The sequence below is a fragment of the Acartia tonsa genome, chromosome 8, assembly GCF_053477335.1.
Source record: "Acartia tonsa isolate MP-2025a chromosome 8, ASM5347733v1, whole genome shotgun sequence".
Taxonomy (NCBI): Eukaryota; Metazoa; Arthropoda; class Copepoda; order Calanoida; family Acartiidae; genus Acartia; species Acartia tonsa.
The window spans coordinates 16,096,356-16,119,764 of NC_137267.1; the positions used below are offsets into that span (position 1 = coordinate 16,096,356).

A 23,409-nucleotide genomic window follows, 5' to 3' on the forward strand; every position below is an offset into this window, starting at 1 on the left:
AAAAGTCATAGTTGAGGAATTTACTTTACCTGACACATTGTTTGCAAAAGTCACGTATGACATGTATTGACATAAAGTCAGAGTTGAGAAACTACACAATCTGACACATTGTTTCACACACACACACCACAACACCCACACAAACATTCTCCCATGATAATATATTCTTATATTTTTATTAGCGAAGATACTCTATAATTCCAAACGTCTGTTCGTCTGTCTGTCTGTTTGACAAAGTGGGGTAAACATGATTTTCTCAACTCCTATATAAGATAGAAGGTTGAAACTTTTTTGACAACATTACCATCATTAAGGAGCATAATCAACTGTTAAATAGCCATGGCGGTCCGACTGCTTTTTAGCAGGTTTTTGACTATTTTTATATTTTCCCCAATATCTCTGGTGTTTATCTTTATTTATATTTTATTTTAATCTTTTCTTGGTTTAACAAATTTTCTTTAAATCTATTTGTATGTATTCTAATCCACGATTTTTTTGTGCTTTGCTTCGTATGTATGTTGTCATCCTTGTTACTTAGATAGATTGACTTACTAATGAAATAAGATTTATAGAAATAGAAGAGTTTCACAACTTATGGATGTTGTAATCCTTGTTTTCAAAACAAAATGAATATGGGGTGTGAGGTGGGACTCTGTCTGTCTGTCTGTCTGTCCATCTATCTGTCTGTCTGTCTGTCCGTCTGTATGTCTGTCTGTCTGTCTGTATGTCTGTCCCTTTTTCTGTCAGTCTATCAGTTCTTCTGTCTATCCTTCTGTCTGTTTTTCTGTCTGTCTATTGTCTGTATGTCTGTCTGTTTCAATTAGAAAATAGTCAATTTCTTATATTTGGAAAAAATATTAAATAATTTTTATGTGTTATAGATTTAAAAAAAATACTTCATAATAATTTTTCAAAAAGTCTACAAGACAACCTTTTCTCCTTTGTCTGACTATTTGTGTGTCTGTCGGTCCGTCTGTCTGTTTGTCTGTCTGTCCGTCTGTCTGTCTGTCCGTCTGTCTGTCCGTCTGTCTGTTCATCTGTCTGTCCCTCTGTCTGTCCATCTGTCTGTCCATCTGTCTGTCCGTCTGTCTGTCCGTCTGTCTGTCCATCTGTCTTTCTGTCTGTTTTTCTGTCTGTCTATTGTCTGTATGTCTGTTCATCTGTTTCAATTAGAAAATAGTCAATTTCTTATATTTGGAAAAAATATTAAATAATGTTTATGTGATATAGATTTTAAAAAAATACTTCATAATAATTTTTCAAAAAGTCTACAAGACAACCTTTTCTCAACTTAAACTGGCTCAAAAGTTCTCTTTCCGCTTTGGAATTTTTTTTCAAAGCAAAGCTTCTCTACAAGTAGCTACCAAAAAATCATCTGTTTGTCAGTCTGTCCATGTGTTTGCTGTCTGTCTGACCATATGTCTGTAGGTATGTCTGTCTGTTTGTCTGTATATAAAGGGTGTTAAAAAAAAACCGATCGATCAGAATTTTTTTCATAAAATCTTTATTTTTGGTCCAAAATTTATAAAAGTTAATATAAATCATCCTTATATATTTAAAAAAACATACAATAGTTGTTTAAGTTATTTGCTTCCCTCCATTGGCAACCACAGCTTCGCATCTGGAAGATATGGAGGAAATAAGCCTACGGCACAGTGCCTTGTTGTCATGGATGGATCTCCATACTTTAGTTATCTCCCTTTTAAGTTAGGCTAGATTAGTGCAATCAATTTTGGCCACACTTTCCTTAACGATGCCCCAGACATTCTCAATTGGCCACACATCTGAAAATTTGGGTCATTGTATGTGATGGTCAATCCTTCTGGAAAAACAAGCATCTACAGTTTCCAGAGCACAAGCGCTCCTGTGGATGGAAGCAGGGTCATCTTGCCATATGGCATTGCCACAGGGAAACAGCTCCTGTACAGCAGGCAGAGCATACTCTTTCACAAGGTTGGCATACAGCACTCCTGTCATATGTTTGGGTGAATCGGAATAGTTTTTCTAAAAGTCACTCATGAATACAGGTGCTCTAGCAGGTACCAATCCTCTCCTGGATACAAAATTTTTCCTCTTGTGACTCCAAGACATCACCTGCTTCATTTCTTGACATTGTCCAGACTATATCATTCTTAGAATTTCTAGAGGGATGTATCCTGATCTTGGCACTAAAGTCAGTATTGACCAGAAAGTCAAGATTTGTATTGGATCTGACACATTTAAAAATTTTTAACATCCAGGTAGAGAAATTCACTCTTCGCTTCATATGGCTTTGGTTAATCTTCTGTGTTTTATACCTATGTAAGGGTTTAGCTCCTTGTTTCTTTAAAACATTTCAAATATTATAGCTAACCCCTACCCTAAACACTTCAAAGTTGATATACAGAGTTAAAAATTAATACAGATACTTTTTTGGAAATGTACTAGAACATATCAAAGTTTGAAGGCCATATCTCAACCAAGGAGGGAGTACTGGCCCACCAAAGTCAACTACTTAAAATCCAATTTTTTTCTTGCAAAGGGTAGAAGATTTGATCTTAAGAAAAACGCGCTAAAACCATTTTTAGATGTTGACACCCAAGTTTTTATTTTTTTATTTTATTGTACTTTTTAAATAAAAACTGAAATATTTTTTTGATGTTCTATAAATGGTTATAAAAAACGAAGAAAATAAGCCATTAATCATTAAATTCTGATAACTAAAAGTGGGGTAAAATTGCTTTCAAAAAAGTTCTCATAAAAAAAAACACACTGTATGACATTTGGTAACAATGTGTCAGATTAGATAGTTTCTCAACTCTGACTTTATGTAAATACATGTCATATGTGACTTTTGCAAACGATGTGTCAGGTTAGGTAATTTCCTCAACACTGACTCTATGTCACTAAATGTCATATATGAATTCTGATAACAATGTGTCAGATTAGGCAATTTCCTCAACTCTGACTCTTTGTCACTAAATGTCATATATGACTTTTGGTAACAATGTGTCAGATTAGGCAATTTCCCCAACTCTGACTCAATGTCACTAAATGTCATATATGACTTTTGGTAAGAATGTGTCAGATTAGGTAACTTCCCCAACTCTGACTCTATGTCACTAAATGTCATATATGACTTTTGCTAACAATTTGTCAGATATGGTAATTTCCCAAACTCTGACTCTATGTCACTAAATGTCATATATGACTTTTGGTAATAATGTTTCAGATTAGGTAATTTCCCCAACTCTGACTCTATGTCACTAAATGTCATATATGACTCTTGGTAATAATGTTTCAGATTAGCTAATTTCCCCAACTCTGACTCTATGTCACTAAATGTCATAAATGACTTTTGGTAACAATGTGTCAGGTTAGGTAATTTCCCCAACTCTGACTCTATGTCACTAAATATCATATATGACTTTTGGTGATATTGTGTCAGATTTGGTGCATCGCCAAAAATGAGAAAATAACCTGACATATTGTCACTAAATGACAGATTGAAATCTGAATATTAGTAAAATTTTGTCATATCTGAATATTGGGAACAAAGAGTCATATTATGTCAGATTTAAATCTGAAATCTAGTGACAGTGGTTTTCTAATCTGACCGAAAAGGGGTAAAAACTACTAGGGGTTTCTCTGCGCGCGCAACTTTACGGTCAAACAGTAGTGCGATAGCTGTTACAAAGAAGACACATAGATTGTTTTGATGCTAAAATTCAAAGTAAAGTTATTTTTAATAATAAGTTAATAGAAACCAAGAAGAAATCCCATGAAGATCAAATTATTTCTCTATTTTTTATTTAAATATTGCTTTAAACAGTTAAATCCAAATACTGAAATGAAAATGTTTGAGTTTTAATTGTTTAATTAGCAATATTTAAACTTAATTCTTTAATCGTAATCAAAGACAAAAAAATATCTGAAACGAAAAAACCGTCAAAATCGACTTTTTAGAGCGAGTGAAAGGTAAGAATTATTTAGTAAATGAGTTTTATAATTAATTTTAAGTATGTATATATAACAATATTGAAAACGTTTTGAATGCTAAGAGGGAAATGGGCGGAGTTAAAATTGGCTTGGGTTAGGTAAAGTGTGAAATGGATAGGGGTGTAATTCTACTCATTTGTGTATTATTTGAATTTTCAAACACTAGAAAATAATCATATCTAATGTTTTATAAACTTAGTATAAAGTTGTTTAAAAACTTCAGCATGCATTTAGAATAACCACACTACTTTTTTAAAATCAATACAAAGGTTAGGTTTATTTGTAAATGTGTCTACTCGTATTCACAAACTTTATCTAAGTTAAGTTTAAATGTATAAATTAAGTTAAAAACATCATTTAAAACATGTTTTGGTTTTCAATCTTAGGTTAGGTTTTGGCTTTAATTGTGACTATTTGACTATATGGATTGTTTATATATTTCAACAGAGACTAATATTCTAAAAACTAAAAGTTGAATTTTCAATAAGTACATTATTATCTAGTTTGATTAATCTATTAAATAAACCTGCAAATGTACTGTACCGGTAACGCATCTGCTCACTCATTGTCAAAAATGTTTGAATCTTGGCCCAACTGTGCGTTTAAACTAGAGATGGTAAAAATGGTTCATGCTGCTGCTATGTCAGGTGCGCGACATAAAGCAATTGAGGCTGTCATCCTTATACTAAAGTAACAGGATGTTTGTGTATCTGTGTGTCTGTCTGTACCAAAGGATCTCGCTAACCGCTGAACCGCTCGGGTTCTCCTTAACAGGGTAGCTTCTCATAGGTCCCGGGAAGGTTTATAACTATTTTCTTGGGGGGTGGGACACCCCCCCCCCAAAAAAAAAACAAAAAAATGTATTTTTTAACTACAAATAAAAATGATGGGGGGGGGGCATCCCCCCTCCCAAAAAAAAAAAAAATTTCACCCCCCTAAAATATTTTTTTACTTTTTCTTTTAAAATCTAAAATAAGAAATTGGGTTATCAAATTCGACTCCCCCTCCTCAAGTGCCCCTAGAGGCCTCTAGGGGCGTAGCCGCTAGTATTAAATAAAGTAGTAAGGTTTTTAAAAGCGAAGCTTTTCTATAATTAGGGTACGTCCGTCCGTAACAGATAGCTTTATCCATTAATTCAGGCACGTTAGAATTGTCCCATTGACTTCAAATTTTGCATGGTGATCCCTGTAGTATTTAGGTACAATTTAGAAAGCATAGCAACTCTATAATCGTTACCAGAATGTCCGTACGTCCATTTTCAACATGTTGATTTTTTCACTTTTTAACAACAAAATATGATCTAATTATCCGATTGATCTGATTTTTGGTATACTGATTCCTGGGACAACAAAGTACAATATCATAAGCGAAGCAACTCTATAATCAAGTCATAAAAATGTAAATATGTCCTTAAACATTATCCCGCATCAAGCAATTTTAACAAATTTACTTATAATTTTGCTTCGACTATTATACATTTATATTCTGATGATTCAGTTCTAAAAACCTTACAAGTGTAAATGCCCTTTTGTCCTACTGTTTCAAAGCTTCACTTTTGTGGATGTTGTCTTCCTTGTTTTGTTTGTAACCTAAGATTTTGAAAGATACCGAACTGATTGAGTTCTTTATTTTAGAGAATCTTCACATTGGTCTTACTTTTTAGGATGGTTTTATGCTATTTTGTTTCCTCCCTACCCCTTCAAATACAAAGCTTCTAAATGTTAGGTATGCAGCCGCTAGTATATCAAGTGTCAAGTAATTAATAGATTAACACAAGGATGACAATATCCATAAAAGCGAAGCACTGAAATGGAAAGACAAACGGACATTAACACTTATATAGTGTCAGAACTGAATAATCAGAATATGAATGTATAAGAGTCGAAGCAAAATTGTAAGTAAATTTGTTGAAAAACTGCTTTATACAGGATAATGTTTATGGACATACTTACATATTTAGGACTTGATTATAGAGTTGCTTCGCTTATAACATTATACTTTGTTGTCCCAGGAATCGATATACCAAAAATCAAATCAATCAGATGATTAGATCATATAAAAATTTGTTGTTAAAAAAGTTAAAAAATCAACATGTTTAAAATGGACGTACGGAAATTTTGGTAATGATATAGAGTTGCTACGCTTTCTAAATCACCATGCAAAATTTGAAATCGATAGGACAATTCTAACATGCCTAAATCAACGAAAAAAGCTATCCGTTACGGACAGACGGACGGACCGACCCTAATTATAGAAAAGCTTTGCTTTTAATAAGAGCACAAAAGCTTACATTTTACTTCAATTCATTGTTTTTTTCATTGATCTATCCCTACTCAACTTAGATTTGTCATGTAAATAAACCACACGGACGCATTTAACAAGGACACTTTACTTAAGAACAAGGATGACAACATCCATAAAAACGAAGCTCTGGAACGGTATGACAGACGAACATTAACTCTTATAGAGTATCAGAACTGAATTTACAAAATATATGTAAATATAAAAGTTTTGACAAAATTATATGTATTTTTTTGTAAATACAGAATTCTGTTTAAGGACATACTGACTTTTTTAGGACTTGATTATAGAGATGCTTCGCTTATAATATTGTGTTTTATTGTATTAGGAATCAGTACTTTAAATTTCAGATGATTTTATCAAATATAAATATGTTGTTAAAAAATATAAAAATCAACATGTTTAAAATGGACTTACGGACATTCTGGTAACGATTATAAAGTTGCTACGCTTTCTAAATCGTACCTAACTACTACTGAATTCATCATTCAAAGTTTAAAATCAATAGGACAATTCTAACTTGCCTAAATTAACAAAAAAAGGCTATCAGTTACGTACGGACGGACCGACACTTATAATAGAAAAGCTTTGCTTTTAAAAATTAAGTCAAGTAGCATACATTTATTACCATGAACAATTTATCTCTAAGTAGTGAAGCTTTTTTTTTGTCTATAAAATGTGCAGCTACATAGAACTAACTATTATATACCCTCACCCAAACAAATTTTGAAAGTACATTAGATCCATAATTTAATAAACCAACCAATCACATTTCATTTACATTCCCCAATGTTGTTTTGCCAACGAATAAGAAAACGTAAATATAAAACTTTGGGAACAAATGTTTTAAACAGCTCATTGTCCTCTCTCTCTCTCTGTCTCTCTCTCTCTCTGTCTCTCTCTGTCTCTCTCCTCTCTCTCTCTCTCTTTCTATCTATCTCCCTCCCTCTCGCTCTCTTGCAGAAAATCTAGCTGACAATTTTATATTAATAAGGAAAATTATGTTCATGATTAGCGAAGCAAAATATTTTAAATAGATAGTCTAATAAGAACTATCATATCCTATCCATACTAACATAACAATAGCATTCTTTAATTATTTCTAATAGAAGAAATACCGCAGCAATATATGTTTCTTATTTTAATAATATACAGCTATGAAATAAAAGTGCACTTCAAACTAGCTATACTTATTCTAACCAAGTACAATTTCAACAATAAGTAGCACAGCAAAACCAGCCAACTATTTATCGTGCAAAGCTTGAAACTAATCTAACTTAATTACCTTCTAAAAACTCGTGGTATCAAGGATGTCCAAGCTTTTTTTTTGGATAGGGGGGGTATTCATCCCTTTATAAGTAAAGTTTAATAAAAGTATAGTTTTTAATCCAACGAATAGATCAACGTGATTTTAAAACTTTGGATACTTTACCCTCCTCCCTGGAGATATTTAAATTGATTCTCTAAGTGATATCCCTGAAAAAATAGATTGACGATAATACATATGTCTGCCAAGGCTATCATTTTAACAGCTATATAGTCGACGACTATATTAATTTGAACTTTTTTCCACTTCTATTTTTAGCAAAGCTACTCTATAATTATCTTGTTCTTTAGACTGTTCGTAACTCTATGTGGGCAATGCTAATGTTTAAGTTAGACCGCTTAAATATTTGGTACTAAAATTTTTTTCCACTTCTATTTTGTAGCAAAGCTACTCTATGATTATCTTTGTCCATCAGTCAGTCAGTAACTCTAAGTGGGCGATGCTCATATTTAATATTGACCCCTTAAATATTTGGTACTAAAATTTATTTCATATTTTTTTTCTTTTCTATATCAGCTGACCATCCTCTCTAATAATAAGTTTTTTGCTTTGTTTCTTGTGGATATTGTCATCCTTGTTATTAATGTTACAAAGTCTATTATTTATAAACTGGTTATTTCCACCCTCCCTATTTAAATATGCTTGCACGCCCTTGAACAAGAATGACAAGCATGCATCTTTATAAAATAAAAATGCATTGAATACTACGCTTTTTAGATCGTACCTTACTGTTTGAATCATCATGAAAAGTTTGAATTCGATAGGACAATTATGACATTTTTGAATTATTCAAAAGAGCTATGCTTTTTGAACGGACATACGGATAGACCAACCAGAATTATAGGAAAGCTTAGACTTTTAACAATTGTTACTTATGCATAGCTAACTTCTTTTCAGGGATCGAAAGGGATAAGACAATGGCCGATGATTTGATGTACATCCCCAATGATGGTACACAAATTTACCCCTTCTGTAGATTACAATTATTGGTTGAAAGTCTCCAAAGTTTTCAACGAAGTTTGCAATGAATAAGAAAACATTATCATAAGACTTTGGTGACTATAGTAATAAACAGCCCAATGTCCCCTCCCTCCCCAACTACTATACTGTTTTTTTTTCAGAGAAAGAGAGGACAATGGGTTGTTTATAACACTAGTCCTCAAATTATTATAAAAATGTTTTCTTATTCGTTGGCTTTTCAACTTTGGGCTCTTTAGTTAATTTTGATTTGTTGTTTCATTAAGTTGAAAGTTCAAATTTTTCAACCAATAATTTTAATCTACAGAAACGGTGATTTTGTGTATAATCATTGGGGAAGTACATCAATTTATCAGCCATTGTCTTATCCCTTTAGATCCCTGGTTTTTTTTTAAAGCGACTTTGTATAATTTGGGTCGGTCCAGTTAGCTAGAATTATCCTATTGATAATCAACAAATATTATTTTTTTTGATAAATATGTTGTTGGCGTAGAGTTGGCGTAAAACTTGTTTCTTGATGTAAATGAAGGGAAGTGGGTAATAACTGCAGAAAAAGGAAAAGGAGTTTGTGGGGTAATTTTCACTTAGAATTGTTTGTTAGTATCCAATCCCTTTTCCCTAGTTTTACTACTTTGGAGCTTCGCTTTTGTATGTTTCCTCGTCAAAGAGAAGCTTTTTATATAGTTAGGGTCTGTTTGTCCGTACATAATGGTTATATTTCATAAATTTTACATGTTAGAATGTTCTATCCATTTCAAACTTTTCATAATTATTCTATAAATGTTATCAGAAAGTCCACACATCCATTTAAAACATTTTATTTTTATCAATTAGTTCAAGTGTCCTTTGATATGTTTAGGTGAAATTTTGGAAAGTTGAATTTAAGGGGGGGGGGGGCTGAGGTGCATTTATAAAATTGAGAGATATTTCCTGATATTCATTTTAGTAGACTGAATTTAGATGATGCTCTTACTTGAAGTAGCCTAGCTAAAAGATGACCAATAGCATTGGTCAACTGTCTATAATTAATACTACAATTAATCCTTCACAGCTGAGAATCCACCTGCTTTTCATAGACGTATAACATTGTCAGTGATAAAAGGGATAAAACAATGGATGATACATCAAAATACCCCTTCTAAATTCTATTATTATTGGTTAAAACGTTTGGACACTGCTGGTATATTAATTGGCTAATCAAATTTAATAAAAGTACCCAAAGTGTAGAGCGAATGAATTAAAACTTTGGTATTATTGTAATATACAGTTCAATGTCTCCTCACTCTCTTTTTGACCAGGTAGGGAGGGGACATTGGGCTTTAAATTACGCTGGCACCCAAAGTTATCTTCGGTTGACAACACTTACAGGTTTTTCTTATTAAATTTTGAATGTTTTTTTCTACATTAGAAGAGTGCAAATTTTTCAACCAATAATTTTATTCTACAGTAGGATTATCTTGTTTATCATCATCTGGGATATGAATAAATGTTTTGTCCATTGGTTTATCCCTTGAATTCCTATTAAATCTTTAACGTTTTTTCATTCATTGGCACAACAACTTTAGGGACTTTTTTACTCATTTTGAGTCTCCAAATGTTTTAACTACTAATTATAATTTACAGAAGGGGTAATTTTGTGCATCATCATTGGAGATGTATGTTAAGGCGGGTTGATTTTCCACTTTTTTGTTTACACAATTTTTTTTAGTAAAAGTCCCCAAAGTTGTTAAATCAGCGAATGAGTGGACCAGTGGGGACCAGTGTAATAAATAGCTCATTGTTCCCTCTCTCTCTGGACAATGTGGTGATAAAACTTTGGGTACTTTCTTATTCCCTACTTTGACATTGGGCTGTTTATAACACTGGTACCCAAAGTTTTATGATAATGTTTTCTCATTCGTTGGTTTAATAACTTTTACAAAATTATGATTGGTTGATTTATTAAATTGAGTGTTCAAACGTTTCAACTACTAATTTTAATCTTCAGAAGGTGTAATTTTGTGTGCCATTGATATGTACATCCATTTATCTGCCATTGTCTTATCCCTGAGTTTCATTAGATATTGCTATTTTCTTCAGGGATCTAAAGGGATAAGGCAAGGGCCGATAAATTGTATTTGTATATCCCCAATGATAATACACAAAATTAACCCATCTGTAGATTGAAATAAGTGGTTGAAACGTTTGAACACTCAACTTTATGAACCAATCAATAAAAATACAATAAACATCCCTAGAGCTGGCGAGACAAAGAACAAGGAAAGGTTATTATAAAACTTTGGGGAATAGTGTATTAAAATGCCCATGGTTTTTCCCTCCCTGTATTTTGTTTCTTATTAGCGGCTACACCCCTAAAAGCCTCTAATGGGGGGGGGGGGGGGGGACGAATCAACTCCCCTTAATATTCAATTTTAGTTTTATAAAGAAAAGGTAAAAAACATCTTCTCCGAACCTATGAGAAGCTACATTGTTAATTAGAACCATATTGGTTCAGCAGTTAGAGAGATCCCATTGTATTAACAGACAAACTGACACTCTCCTGTTACTTTTATATAAGGAGAAACAAATATATGAATTGTACTTTCAATAGATAGATAGTAAAGTTTAAGTTTTAAAAGGAAAAAAAATATATAAAAAAACTATATTAAATTTAAATAGTTGGAGAAAATATTTTGTGTTGTATCTTTTTTCGATATACTTTCCGGTTAGTTTTTTTTCTAGATAATCGTTTTTGTGGTTAAATTTTTGTGTTATATAACAATCAAGTTATTTGCATAAACCACAGAGGGAGTGGACATTGGACTGGAAATTATACTGGTTCTATAATCTCTAATTTGTTGGCTTAAAATTTTTGAATATTATTAAAAAATATTGATTGGATGTTACATGCCAAACATACAGAGTGAAAGTTTTAAAAATTTTCATTAAAATTGTGTAAAAGTTAGAAGAACACTTTAGATTATAAGTACTGAGGCATTTAAAAAAAGGTTTTAGAAGGATTATAATCAATGTTACTTTGTGTTTCGTGCAAAAAAATTGGTGACAGCTAGGAGTAAAAAAATTACAGTAAAGGTTGCATATTTGTGTAATTTAAAAAGAAATTTTGTAAATCTAACATTCAAAATAAGAGGCAAAAAAACTTTATGGGGGGGGGGCGGAGCTATTAAAAAAATATAGAAACTACTTCAAAATATATCACAATATAAATCTTATATCTTAGCTACATTAACAAAAACAAAAAATATTGTTGCATATTCTGTGTTTTTTAGTTTTTTTCTGATATATTATTATTATTTAGTTTAATAAATTGTTTAATTTGTTTAATTGAATGTTGAAATCAAATATTCATAGATATCTAATTAATAGTATTAAATTTTTCCTTATTTTTCGCATCAAAGGGGTAGTTGCAATAATTGCATTTGAATTTGAATTTAGTGAACTGCATATTTTTTATTTTCAATAGTTTATCTAGGGGACATACATTTGTAATAATTTCAATTTTCTACCAGGTAGTTTTAAAAATATCAAGACTTGAAAATTATATATTTTAGATGGTATTTTTGTAACTTATGCTTGCCATCAAACTTTTTAAATGCACTTTATGCAACTATCCCTTTAGATATTATTTGTTGATTTATAATCATTTCTAATTAGTATACCTATTGTCAAAAATTAATTTAACACAAAATTTTAGAATCACTTCAATGTCAGGTTGTTTTTTTTTTAGTCTGGTGTTGAGGTGGTTTTGAAAATCTTATGATTACATCATAACTTATTTTTAAATTGTTGATGAACAGTTTTTGATGCAGTTACCACACAAACAAAGAAATGAGAAACCAAGAAAGAGACAATTTTCAATAGAGTAACTTAATTAAAAGATTGTTACATAAGAACAAAATCATTTATGATAGTTACTTCTGTTGACCCATTTGCACAACTAGAACAACCAGAAACTTTTGAAGAGTACCATCGTTTAATTTTATAGTTTTATATTTTTTAATTAAATATTTTTCAACTTTGTAAAATTTATTGCTATTAAAATCAAAATATCAGAATTATTATTTGTTTAAATAAAGAGTATGACTATTTGTCATTAAGAGTCAGATTAGAGTATGACTATTTTTCACTTGAATTCAGATTAGAGTATGACTGTTTGTCACTAAAAGGCAGTTTAGAGTATGACTGTCTGTCACTAAAAGTCAGTATGGAGTATGACTGTTTGTCACTAAAAGTCAGTTTAGAGTATGACTATTTGTCATCAAATATCAGATTAGAGTGTGACTGTTTGTCATCAAAAGTCAGGTTAGAGTATGACTGTTTGTCATCAAATGTCAGATTAGAGTATGACTGTTTTTCATAAAAAGTCAGGTAAGAGTATGGCTGTTTGTCATCAAATATCAGATTAGAGTATGACTGTTTGTCAACAAATGTCAGATTAAAGTATGACTGTTTGTCATCAAATGTCAGATTAGAGTATGACTGTTTGTCATCAAATGTCAGATTAATGTATGACTGTTTGTCACTAAAAGTCAGTTAGGAGTATGACCATTTGTTATCAAATGTCAGATTAGAGTATGACTGTTTGTCATCAAATGTCAGATTAGAGTATGACTGTTTGTCATCAAATGTCAGATTAGAGTATGACTGTTTGTCTTCAAATGTCAGATTAGAGTATGACTGTTTGTCATCAAATGTCAGATTAGAGTATGACTGCTTGTCATCAATTGTCAGATTAGAGTATGACTGTTTGTCATCATATGTCAGATTAGAGTATGACTAATTGTCATCAAATGTCAGATTAAAGTATGACTGTTTGTCATCAAATGTCAGATTAAAGTATGACTGTTTGTCACTAAAAGTCAGTTAGGAGTATGACCATTTGTTATCAAATGTCAGATTAGAGTATGACTGTTTGTCATCAAATGTCAGACTAGAGTATGACTGTTTGTCATCAAATGTCAGATTAGAGTATGACTTTTTGTCATCAAATGTCAGATTAGAGTATGACTGTTTGTCATCAAATATCAGATTAGAGTATGACTGTTTGTCTTCAAATGTCAGATTAGAGTATGACTGTTTGTCATCAAATGTCAGATTAGAGTATGACTGTTTGTCATCAATTGTCAGATTAGAGTATGACTGTTTGTCATCAAATGTCAAATTAGATTATGACTGTTTGTCATCAAATGTCAGATTAAAGTATGACTGTTTGTCATCAAATGTCAGATTAGAGTATGACTGTTTTTCATCAAATGTCAGATTAGAGTATGACTGTTTGTCAATAAAAGTCAGATTGGAGTATGACTGTTTGTCATCAAATGTCAGATAAGAGTATGACCAATTGTCACATTTTGTCAGATAAAGGATTAACTGGGCAAATTTTGAGGGTCAATTTAATCACAGATTACGATCTTAATCACCTGAACTTTGCTCACATTGAGTCAGATTCGTCAGATTATAATCTGAAATCCCCCCTGACAGATTAAAAATTTGGCGGCAAATCCTGAGTAATCTGAGTTTTAGTACCTTTTTGCGCAAAAACACAGGTTTCGTCAGATTACAATCTGACGAAATGTAATCAAATGTCAGAGTTGATTGATGAGGGGCGGGCAGATTAAAACCTGAGGAAAACCTGTCAAAACTCAGATTAGACAAGGTTTTGTCACTACTTGTCAGATTTAAAAACTACTAGGGTGTCTATAATATGATGCGATAAAAAAAAATATTCCTTTTTTTCTCTTATCTCTAAACGCTCATATTAAAAATACTTTCTGTAAAAATACTAAACTAATTATCTTTCTCTGGTAATTTGTTTTGTTCTAAAATGAATGTATGGTTAAGTACAGTGCAGTGTTTCCTTCAGGAAAAATATATATTAGAAATATATTTAAAATGGAAGAAAATTAACCCAAATCCTATAATATAAAGTAGTGAGTTTTTTTTGTCTGTAGATTAGATTTCAAAATTACTGAATCGATTAATTTCTACATTTTGGAGAGGATATACACAGGTCCCTTGGTGGCTTTAGGCTATTTCATTCTTAAATCAAAGTAGCTTAGGAAGGCTTTAAGCTGTTTCTTTGTCCTTCATTAGCTTTAGATAATAGGGGCGCATCCGCTAGTATTAATATAAAAATGCATGATAAATATAGATATTTATCTCGACTGTGCTTCTCAAGCATTCTTACAACAATAAAAATATTTTAGGAAAAGCTTGGATTTAAAGCACTAGAGAAGCCCAAATCGCTATACTACCACTGGCAGGCACAAAATGGCAACGAACCAACCCCTGCAGATGGAACTTATGGAGAAGTTATTGCCTCCTTTGTACAAATTGACAAGGCTTGGACTATCAAACAGAAACGAAATTCAAATGCCAATAAACAGGTAAAATTTATTTTAAAATATTTACCAGACTTCAAATATATTTTAAGGGTTAAGAGGGAGGGGGGGGGGGGATTATTTTTTTTTATCTCAAAACTTTATATCTTTCGTCTAACTGTATTTGAAACTATGATTCGAATCTTTTTACAAGAATCCTTTTTTATGAATACCCTATTTTAAGCCATTTAAAGAGGCATCAAAGCAGATTCAAATATATGTTCTTTATTTACGTGTCTGAGGACAACTGTCTCTGAAATCCTAAGATATATATAAGCTACAAGTGGCTACTCGAAGGGTAAGGGGGGGGGGGGGGGCTGAGTCGACCCTTCCTCGTTTTCTATCTTAGTTTAACAAGGAATATTTCATAAAGCTGAGAAAGGGTCATTTTTTTCTAGGGATTTTTCTTACTGGGGTGGTGGTACTTTCCCCCAATATTGCTTTAAATTATTACCAATGAGAAGCTACATTGAAATGAAGAACGATATCGGTTTAGTGGTTAGAAAAATCTCTTTTTTTGTACAAATTTATACAAATCCTGTTACTTTAATGTAAGGATTCTCCATTAAAAATTAGGTGCTTGCTTACATGTGAAGACCGGAGCACCGAAAACCCCCCCCCCCCCCCGCTAAATTAAAACCTTTTACTAAAATCAGTCAATAAATAAGGAAATTATGCCCCAAAACATGAATATCCCTGTAATAAGGTTTCCCCTCTGGTATACTGGATTTTCTTGATTTACCTCACTCAACTTTCTGGCGTGTTGCACAGTGAAAAAACTACCCCCCCCTTATTTTTGATTTTCTTCAAAATTAAGGGGGGGGTTAAGTCTTTGCCTTGCTGAGCTTTTTTCCTCCTTGCCGTTTTCCAGACATTAAAAACTACCCCCCCCCTTATTTTTGATTTTTGTCAAAACTAAGCGGGGGGGGGGGGGTTTTCGGTGCTCCAGTCTACCACATGTAAGCAAGTACCAAAAATTAATCTAACTTTTGCTATAAACTTTGTTTTGCCATAATTTTCTAAATGCTATAAAAATTTCCTAGGATATCCTTTGAGTTATAGATTTCTTAATCATAATTACCAATAAAAAATAAAACTCAGAATTAGGAAAACCGAACTCCTAGACAGGCCCAAGAAATTCTAAAGTAATTGGCACAATATTTATGTTTTAAGGATGTGAGGTTGAAAGTTGCTTGGTCAAGTCCCCTTCTCTCACAATATACACTAACTCTCTCACATAAAGGTAACTTATTTAAGATGTTAAATAAAATTATGGAAGGGAAATTGGGCTTTAAATTCTACTGGTCCCCAATTCGCTGGCATAAAAGCGTTGAGTGTTATTTTCGCGACCGATATTTATGATTTTTAAAAAATAGATTCCTTGTACAAATTAGCACTCAGTATATAATTTACTTTGTCCGTCGAATTGTCGGTAATGCTAAAAAAGACAAAATATTTTTTCTCTTTTGGATTTGTGATTTTTCTGTGCTACGCTACACATGTATAATGGCAACCTCGTTTTTATGAAAAAACTAATATTGTTTTATTTTAGATGTAACATCTTCCCTATTAAGTTTGGGCATTTCTCTACACCAACTAAATAAGGTAAGCAGAAACAAACAGTAGCGCAATTTTGAAAATTAGAAGTATAGATGTATAACCCAGACAATTACCGGGTTCAATTGGTGGGGACCTTTTTCGTCTGCTAGAAAATTGCTTTGTGCTTTTCATCGACTTAGCAGTGGTAATATTGGCTGATATTCAAAGACCAAATTGAAAGTCGGCACAGGGTCCCCACCACCTGGCAACTGTTACGTACAATAGCTCGTGCCTCTTCTATTATTTTAATTTAATTCTTGGATAAAATAATAACAAAAAAGAGAGGAATGTGGTAAATATAAAGAAACATCACTAAAACTTTTAAGCTAGAGTACTTTTTCGTTTATATATAAGGACATACAGACATACCACTAATGTGATTGAGATCTTTACTTCTGAGAAGCGTTCTTTACGGCATGGTTTTAGGCGTTTTTTTCGCACTTTACTTCCTCCTTTTAATGCATTAATTAATATTAATTTTATCTAGGTTGACAATGAAACAAGTATAAAAATCTGCTGTGATATAACTAAGCTGGCCTCGCCGCTGTCCAGATCTTCCAACTGTTCTTCCCTGGTAGCCAGTTCCAGCGGCTGCAGCTCCCTCCCACCCAGCTTCCAGGTATAGCTTTTTAGTTCCAGTGGCTGCAGCTCCCTCCCACACAGCCTCCTGGTACAGCTGTGTAGTTCCAGTGGCTGCAGCTCCCAGCCACCCAGCTTCCAGGTATAGCTGTGTAGTTCCAGTGGCTGCAGCTCCCTACCACCTAGCTTCCAGGTATAGCTTTTTAGTTCTAGAGGCTGTAGCTCCCTCCCACCCTGCTTCCAGGTATAGCCAACGAATAAGATAACAAGATAATAAAACATTGGGTATTCGTCTAATTTATAGTCTAAGGACTTATCATTCCATTGCCTTGACCACTCTATTTTTAAACAAGGGGAAATGTGTAATTTTTTCATAACCCTGCGGGGCTACCCAGTAACCAATATAACCTAACATGGTCTACAGTAATAAACATACCAAAGAAAACTACTCTCCCCCCCCCCCATTTATTTCAATCGTTTAGGAAATTGCCAACATTTTTATAGTTTATATTTGAAACTTAAAGAGGAATATAAAAAATATAAAACTTACTGTTGTAAATTTAGCTTGTAAAGATATGGTTTCATTACATTTACACAAGTTGTGCCTAACAAAATAAACAAAATTTGGATCATGAAAAGAAAACGAAGTAGCGTGTTTCATCGCATTTCCACAGTAGGTTTAGGTAGGTTATTTTATTCTAGGTTAGGTAAAGTATATGTTAATGATTGCCCCGCAGGGGCAAGAAAAAAGAAAAATTATTACTATGAAAATACAACGAAACCCGCTACTTCGTGTCTTTCCATGATCCCAAAATTTTAAAGAAGTTTTATTAAATTGGGGGGAAAAATGCAAAAATATTTATTTTAAAAAAGAGTTATCTGTTGTACGGATAGACGAACAAAGTGTGTTATACGGTAGCTTCGCTACCAAGAGAAGAGAGATGAAGAGAATGGAAGCTATGTTGGGTAGTGTAATTTCAGGGATAAGATAATGGACGATAAATTTATGTTCTTTTCCAAAATAATAATCAAAATTACCTTTTTCTGTAGATTAATAATGGTAATAAGATTTTAACATAGCGAGTTTGTACTAACTTATCAAGTTTTAAAAAAAGTCCTCAAAGTGTTCATAAAACTTTGGGTACCAATCCCCTCCCTCCCTGAGGTAATCCCAACTCCAATTCAATCTTGTCAACTATAAATCAAGGACAAAGGATGACTGATCAAAAAGGTAAAAAAGGAATACTAGCGGCTAAACCCCTAGCATCTAGGGAATCGGTATTTAACGGCAGTGAGGGGTCGAAAAAATAGTTTTAAACCATCCTATGACTTAAATTTAAAAATAAAATAAAAACCATTGTGGTGAACCTTGCCTCAAACAGATAACCCAATCAGTTTAATAGTTATTGAGATCAGACAAAAAAAACCTTACTACTTTGTATAATAGGATTTAGGCTAATTATATTAAAATATAAAAGAAACAGGATGTCTGTCTGTGTTTCTATCTGTTTAAGATTTCGATAACCGCTGAATTGATATGGTTTACAGTAAAGCTTTATATAGGCCAAGGGAAGGTTTATATTTTTTCTTTTACTTTTATCTTTATGAAAATAAAATGTAAAGTGGATGGTCGACTTACCCCCTCCCCCCCCCCCCCCTCTATTCCATTTTCCATTTCCAATTTTCATAATTGTTTTTAAAGTCAAAAATTTTCAAAAATATAATTTTATCTTGAATTATCCTTTATTCCTGGCTAAATACAGAGAAACCCCTCTTGTTCTCAAAACAGAGTATCAATTCCAATACAGTTTCTCCCAGGGATTAAGGGATTAAAAATATTTAGTAGAAATATAAATTCTCACATTTATCAATAAAATTGAAAGCTTTGAAAGACTTTATTCGTAATACTTTGGCCAAAAGTTTTAAAATGGATCACCTTTTTTATAGGCACTATAAAAGCTTCATATAATCTATCTATAATACAAAGTAGCTTGGTGTTTGTCCGTCCTTCTGTCTGTCTACCTACTGGTCCTGTGGTGGTTTTAGGCTATTTTCTTGTTTGGTGGGACACTCACAACCCCAACAAAAACAAACCCAGCCCCCCATTTTTTAAATTACCTCTTGGGGCAAAGCCCCTAGAGGCTAGGGGCGAAGCCGCTAGTAATATTTATATTTCAAAAAATTTTATTTCAAAACCCTTTCAAACTTCTTTAACCCTGAATTTGCTTGATATGATAGATAGATAGATTCAATAGATAGATAGTTTGAGAGTTAGAAAGAGACAAGAATAGAATTGGACAGATTTCAAGAGATATTTGGAAGTTAATAACACTAAGAATATTTTAGGGAAGGGGACTTATGGTTATTAGTATGTGGTTCAACAATAAGTACTTTATACATTTAACCAAGGTCGAGCTAAACTCTACCCCTCCTAAGTAGGAAATTTGTAAGCGATGGCTTCACCCTACTTACGATTTTTGACACCCCCCTTAAAACAAAACTAGGTGGGTGGGCCTTTTTGACCTCGACACCCTCTTGGTAGCATCAGGAGGGTCCAGATTCTTGTCAAAGGGGTGTGAGGGACTTTATTTTGTCAGTGGGGTGAATACACACCCTTTCCATGCCTTTGATTACATCCCTCAAGAATATATCATATTGTATACATGGGAGTTTTTCTCTTTAAGTCTGTACAAAAATTGTACAAAGAACCATTTACCCACAACCAAACATATTATAAAATATTTGTAAAATGTAAAATTATAAACAAAGCTATCCCAAGCTTTACTGATATTGTATATTTTACTTATTTGTTCTGACATCACATATCTAAACATCTAAACATTATTCTATTTCAATTTGTTTTTCCTTTATTTTATTTTATTTCATATCAAGTTTCAGTAAAATGTTTTTCTTTTTGTTTAATATTTTCTTTTTGAAATTTGATTTCTCTTTTCAATAATCAAACAAAAGCTTACCTGAAAAATTGGAAATTTCATTTTAAGGTAAACAAACTTGCTTCCCTAAAAAGAACATAATTAATAGAGATTTACCGTTCTCAGATATCTGATAAACGCAGACAAATATAAAAATCATTTTTTTCATTATTTTTAACTTTTTTCTTTTTTTTAGGCTTTCAAGCTTCCTCAAAAAGTTCGGCAACGATTGTGTCAAGTATTTGATAAAAATGGAGAATGGAAAACCCTCGCTCTTGGTCTCAGATTAGATAGGTAATGCTAGGGATATGATAATGGATGATAAAGTGTTGTACATCCCCAATGATGATATTTAGTCAATACTATAACAGTTTGAACCAAATAATCAAGATATATAAGTACCCAACACTTTTAAGCCAACACTAAAACTTTGGGTACAAACATAATTTTCTCTCATATTTCTAATAATAATTCTATAATAGGGGTTTTTATGCTCGAATAGGCACCTCGAGGAAAACTGTATTGTCTTTTGTTAACCTGATCCTGTATACTTAATAAACCACAGTTATATATTTATGTTTTAGGTTCCTTGAGTTTTATGGAACCCGACAGAGTCCAACAGATTGTATATTATCCTTGTGGGAGGCACAACAAATTGACCAAGTAAGATTTAATTATCATATAAAAGTAACAGGATGTGTGTAAATTAAGGGTGTTTTTAGTAAAGTTTTCTCCCTCTTCATACTCCCCACCCCTCTGCGAAAAAAAAAATAATTTTACATTATAAATTTACTAGCGGATGCAGCCCTAGCATATAGGGACTTTGTTCTCCAAGGGGTAAGATTGGGGGTTAGAGTATAGCCTAAAACAATCCCAAGGCTTCAATATAAAAATAGAATCGTCTAAAATTCCTAAAAGGGATAAAATTTATCAGTTTTATAGTTTTTGAAATCTTAAGTGTCAGACAAAAAAAACCTAGTACTTACTATAATAAAATATTTTTTTTATAAAAAAGATTAATAACTATTTTGTTTAGGCTGCTTTGACAGATTTGATGAACATTGTCCGTCTGATTGGCCGACAAGAGGTCGCCGCTTGCATCGAAACAGACGTCGGGTCTTGGGTTTAAATTAAAGTAGACACAAAGTTTTCTTTTAAAAATTTAAGTTTTCAATTTAATTTGTAAGCTTAATGCCAAATTGTTTGTTAATTTGTTTTAAAGTAAACAATATTTAATTAAATAATTCTATAAAATAAATTTATAAGAAAATGAAATCAAAAAGTTATTAAAAAAACTTTTTAAAAGTGCAAATCAAAAATGTAATATAGTTACAAAAATGTGAAATTAAAAGAAGGTTGTTTTTATGTGTAGATTTATTATTTTATATTAAATGTATTATGCTCTTTTAATATCCAATCCTAATATGTATATACTAAATTTTACAATATGTATTTAGTATAAAAAAGCTTTTATGCCTTACAACTATTTTAGCTGGATGCTGCATTATTATTTTCAATTACTGTGATAGAGTCCATGTTTAGAAACTAAAGGTTTTCTTATGAAATAGATTTGTTCTAAGTAAATCAATGTTATCATGTAATTTAGGTTTAAACCCTTTATTTAATGTTATTAAAATTGTATTTTATAAAATCTTGATTATTATTTTAGCTGTTTTGATTTTAATGAGATTAAAATAGAATTATACTATTTTTAAGAATTACTTGAATGTAAATTTCTATAATGCTTTTTTCTTGTAGAAATAAAAACAATGGAAAGACCAATTTTAAAAAGGTTGTTTTTGTAGTATAATTAATAATTGCTTCATTTGTAGAAATGTTTAATAAATCTATATTATTAATTGCTAAAACCTAATTCATTTTTTATGATAATAACTTGTGTAGAAATAAAATTGATATAAATGTACACTTTTTATTCTTATCATAAGCAGAGGATCTCTGTAACAAATTCTTATAATAAAGTAACAGGATCTGTGTGTCTGAAGGATCTCGCTATCCGCTAAACCGATATGGTTCTCCTTTACAACGTATATTAGGTCCTCTGAATTTTCATAACTAATTTAGGGAAGGCTATTACCACCCACCTAAAAGAAAAACAGACTCTAGATGAGTTTTAAGATATTTTTCATTTTAAGGAAAGCCAAAAAATACTATTAAAGAACGAAACAAAACAAAAGAAGTTTTGAGGATAAAATTGTAATTTGTGTAAGTAAGACTTAAGCAAGGCATTTGACAAATATTCTTATTGTAAGGAAAGAAATGACAAAACTGTGTTGATGTAAATAGTATTGTCCAGTTTGTTGGCTAAGGGCAACATCAAATTTTGCTGAATGTGTTACTTTTTACCATGCTTGTACCATCTTCTTGTTTGGAAATTAATTAAAAAAATAATGTGAGAGGTAGTTTTTCGGTTTACCTTAGGATAGGTAATGTTATATTGGGTACAGGGTAGCTCCACAAGGTTAGGTCATAAAAAGTATGGACTCTGCAGCTATAGGCATGAGAAAACAACTCATCACTTTAAATTGATAAAAAGGGGGCTGGGGGGAGTTCTGAGCTTGCTAGGTAATTTTATGTAAAGCACCATCTATATTTTCTCCAAAAGTTTCTACCTATTCCGAATGCTCCGAGAATTGCACCTGTATCTGGAATTTTTCTGTATCTTGAACAAAATTCCTAAAATTTGGAAAGTTAATCAATTGTTTCGCTGAATGGCGGGTCCCGATTCTGAAAATAATTTAAGAATTTTCCTTGACATTTTTTGCCACAAACTGTGATTGTTTATTTTATCTCTTCCTGTTTTCGGCCAGTCATTTTCTCCGTTACCCCTCCCCCTCATAATTTAATAATTCCAGTACAAAAACTAAAAAAAGGAATTGACTTGCGGGGGGAGGGGTTCGTCATTTTTGATGTATACCTTTGAGTGGAAAATGTTGAGCTATATAATTATATTGGTTTAGAGGTAATCCAGGATCTAATTTTTTTTGCAATATTTTTACTGCCTTTAGCCGATTTTTGATTTTAAGATTTTTTTTGCTATCTTCTATATCTTCTTCGCTAGCTTGCTTAATTTTGTCTTTTATAAGAAAAATAAAATGGAATTTTGAAACTAATTTAAAAAGTTTGTTAATAAGGATTAAAAACAATATACTTTGAAAGATTTTTCACTTTTTTAGAAGATTTTCTTTTATAAAGTTAAATTTTTAACCAACAAGTTTCCAAAATGTATGAACTTACCGCAGCCACACTGTAGCTAACATAAAATTTAAGAAATGAGATATTTGACGATAAATTGATGTACATCCCTAATAATAAT

At 32.0% G+C, this 23,409-nt stretch overlaps 1 protein-coding gene across 1 annotated transcript in view; it reads left to right on the top strand.

Annotated features, from left to right (window-relative positions):
• Window positions 1-21,999, top strand: part of LOC145326496 (netrin receptor UNC5B-like) — a 97,662-nt gene extending 75,663 nt beyond the window's left edge. Inside the window, exons 24-30 of the mRNA XM_080169867.1 lie at window positions 14,791-14,970; window positions 16,138-16,207; window positions 16,517-16,569; window positions 17,051-17,182; window positions 20,272-20,369; window positions 20,660-20,738; window positions 21,112-21,999. Of these exons, the coding sequence (XP_080025993.1) occupies window positions 14,791-14,970; window positions 16,138-16,207; window positions 16,517-16,569; window positions 17,051-17,182; window positions 20,272-20,369; window positions 20,660-20,738; window positions 21,112-21,204 (705 nt within the window). The 3' untranslated portion in view covers window positions 21,205-21,999. The remainder of the gene's footprint in view (window positions 1-14,790; window positions 14,971-16,137; window positions 16,208-16,516; window positions 16,570-17,050; window positions 17,183-20,271; window positions 20,370-20,659; window positions 20,739-21,111) is intronic.
• Window positions 22,000-23,409: the final 1,410 nt, after the last annotated feature.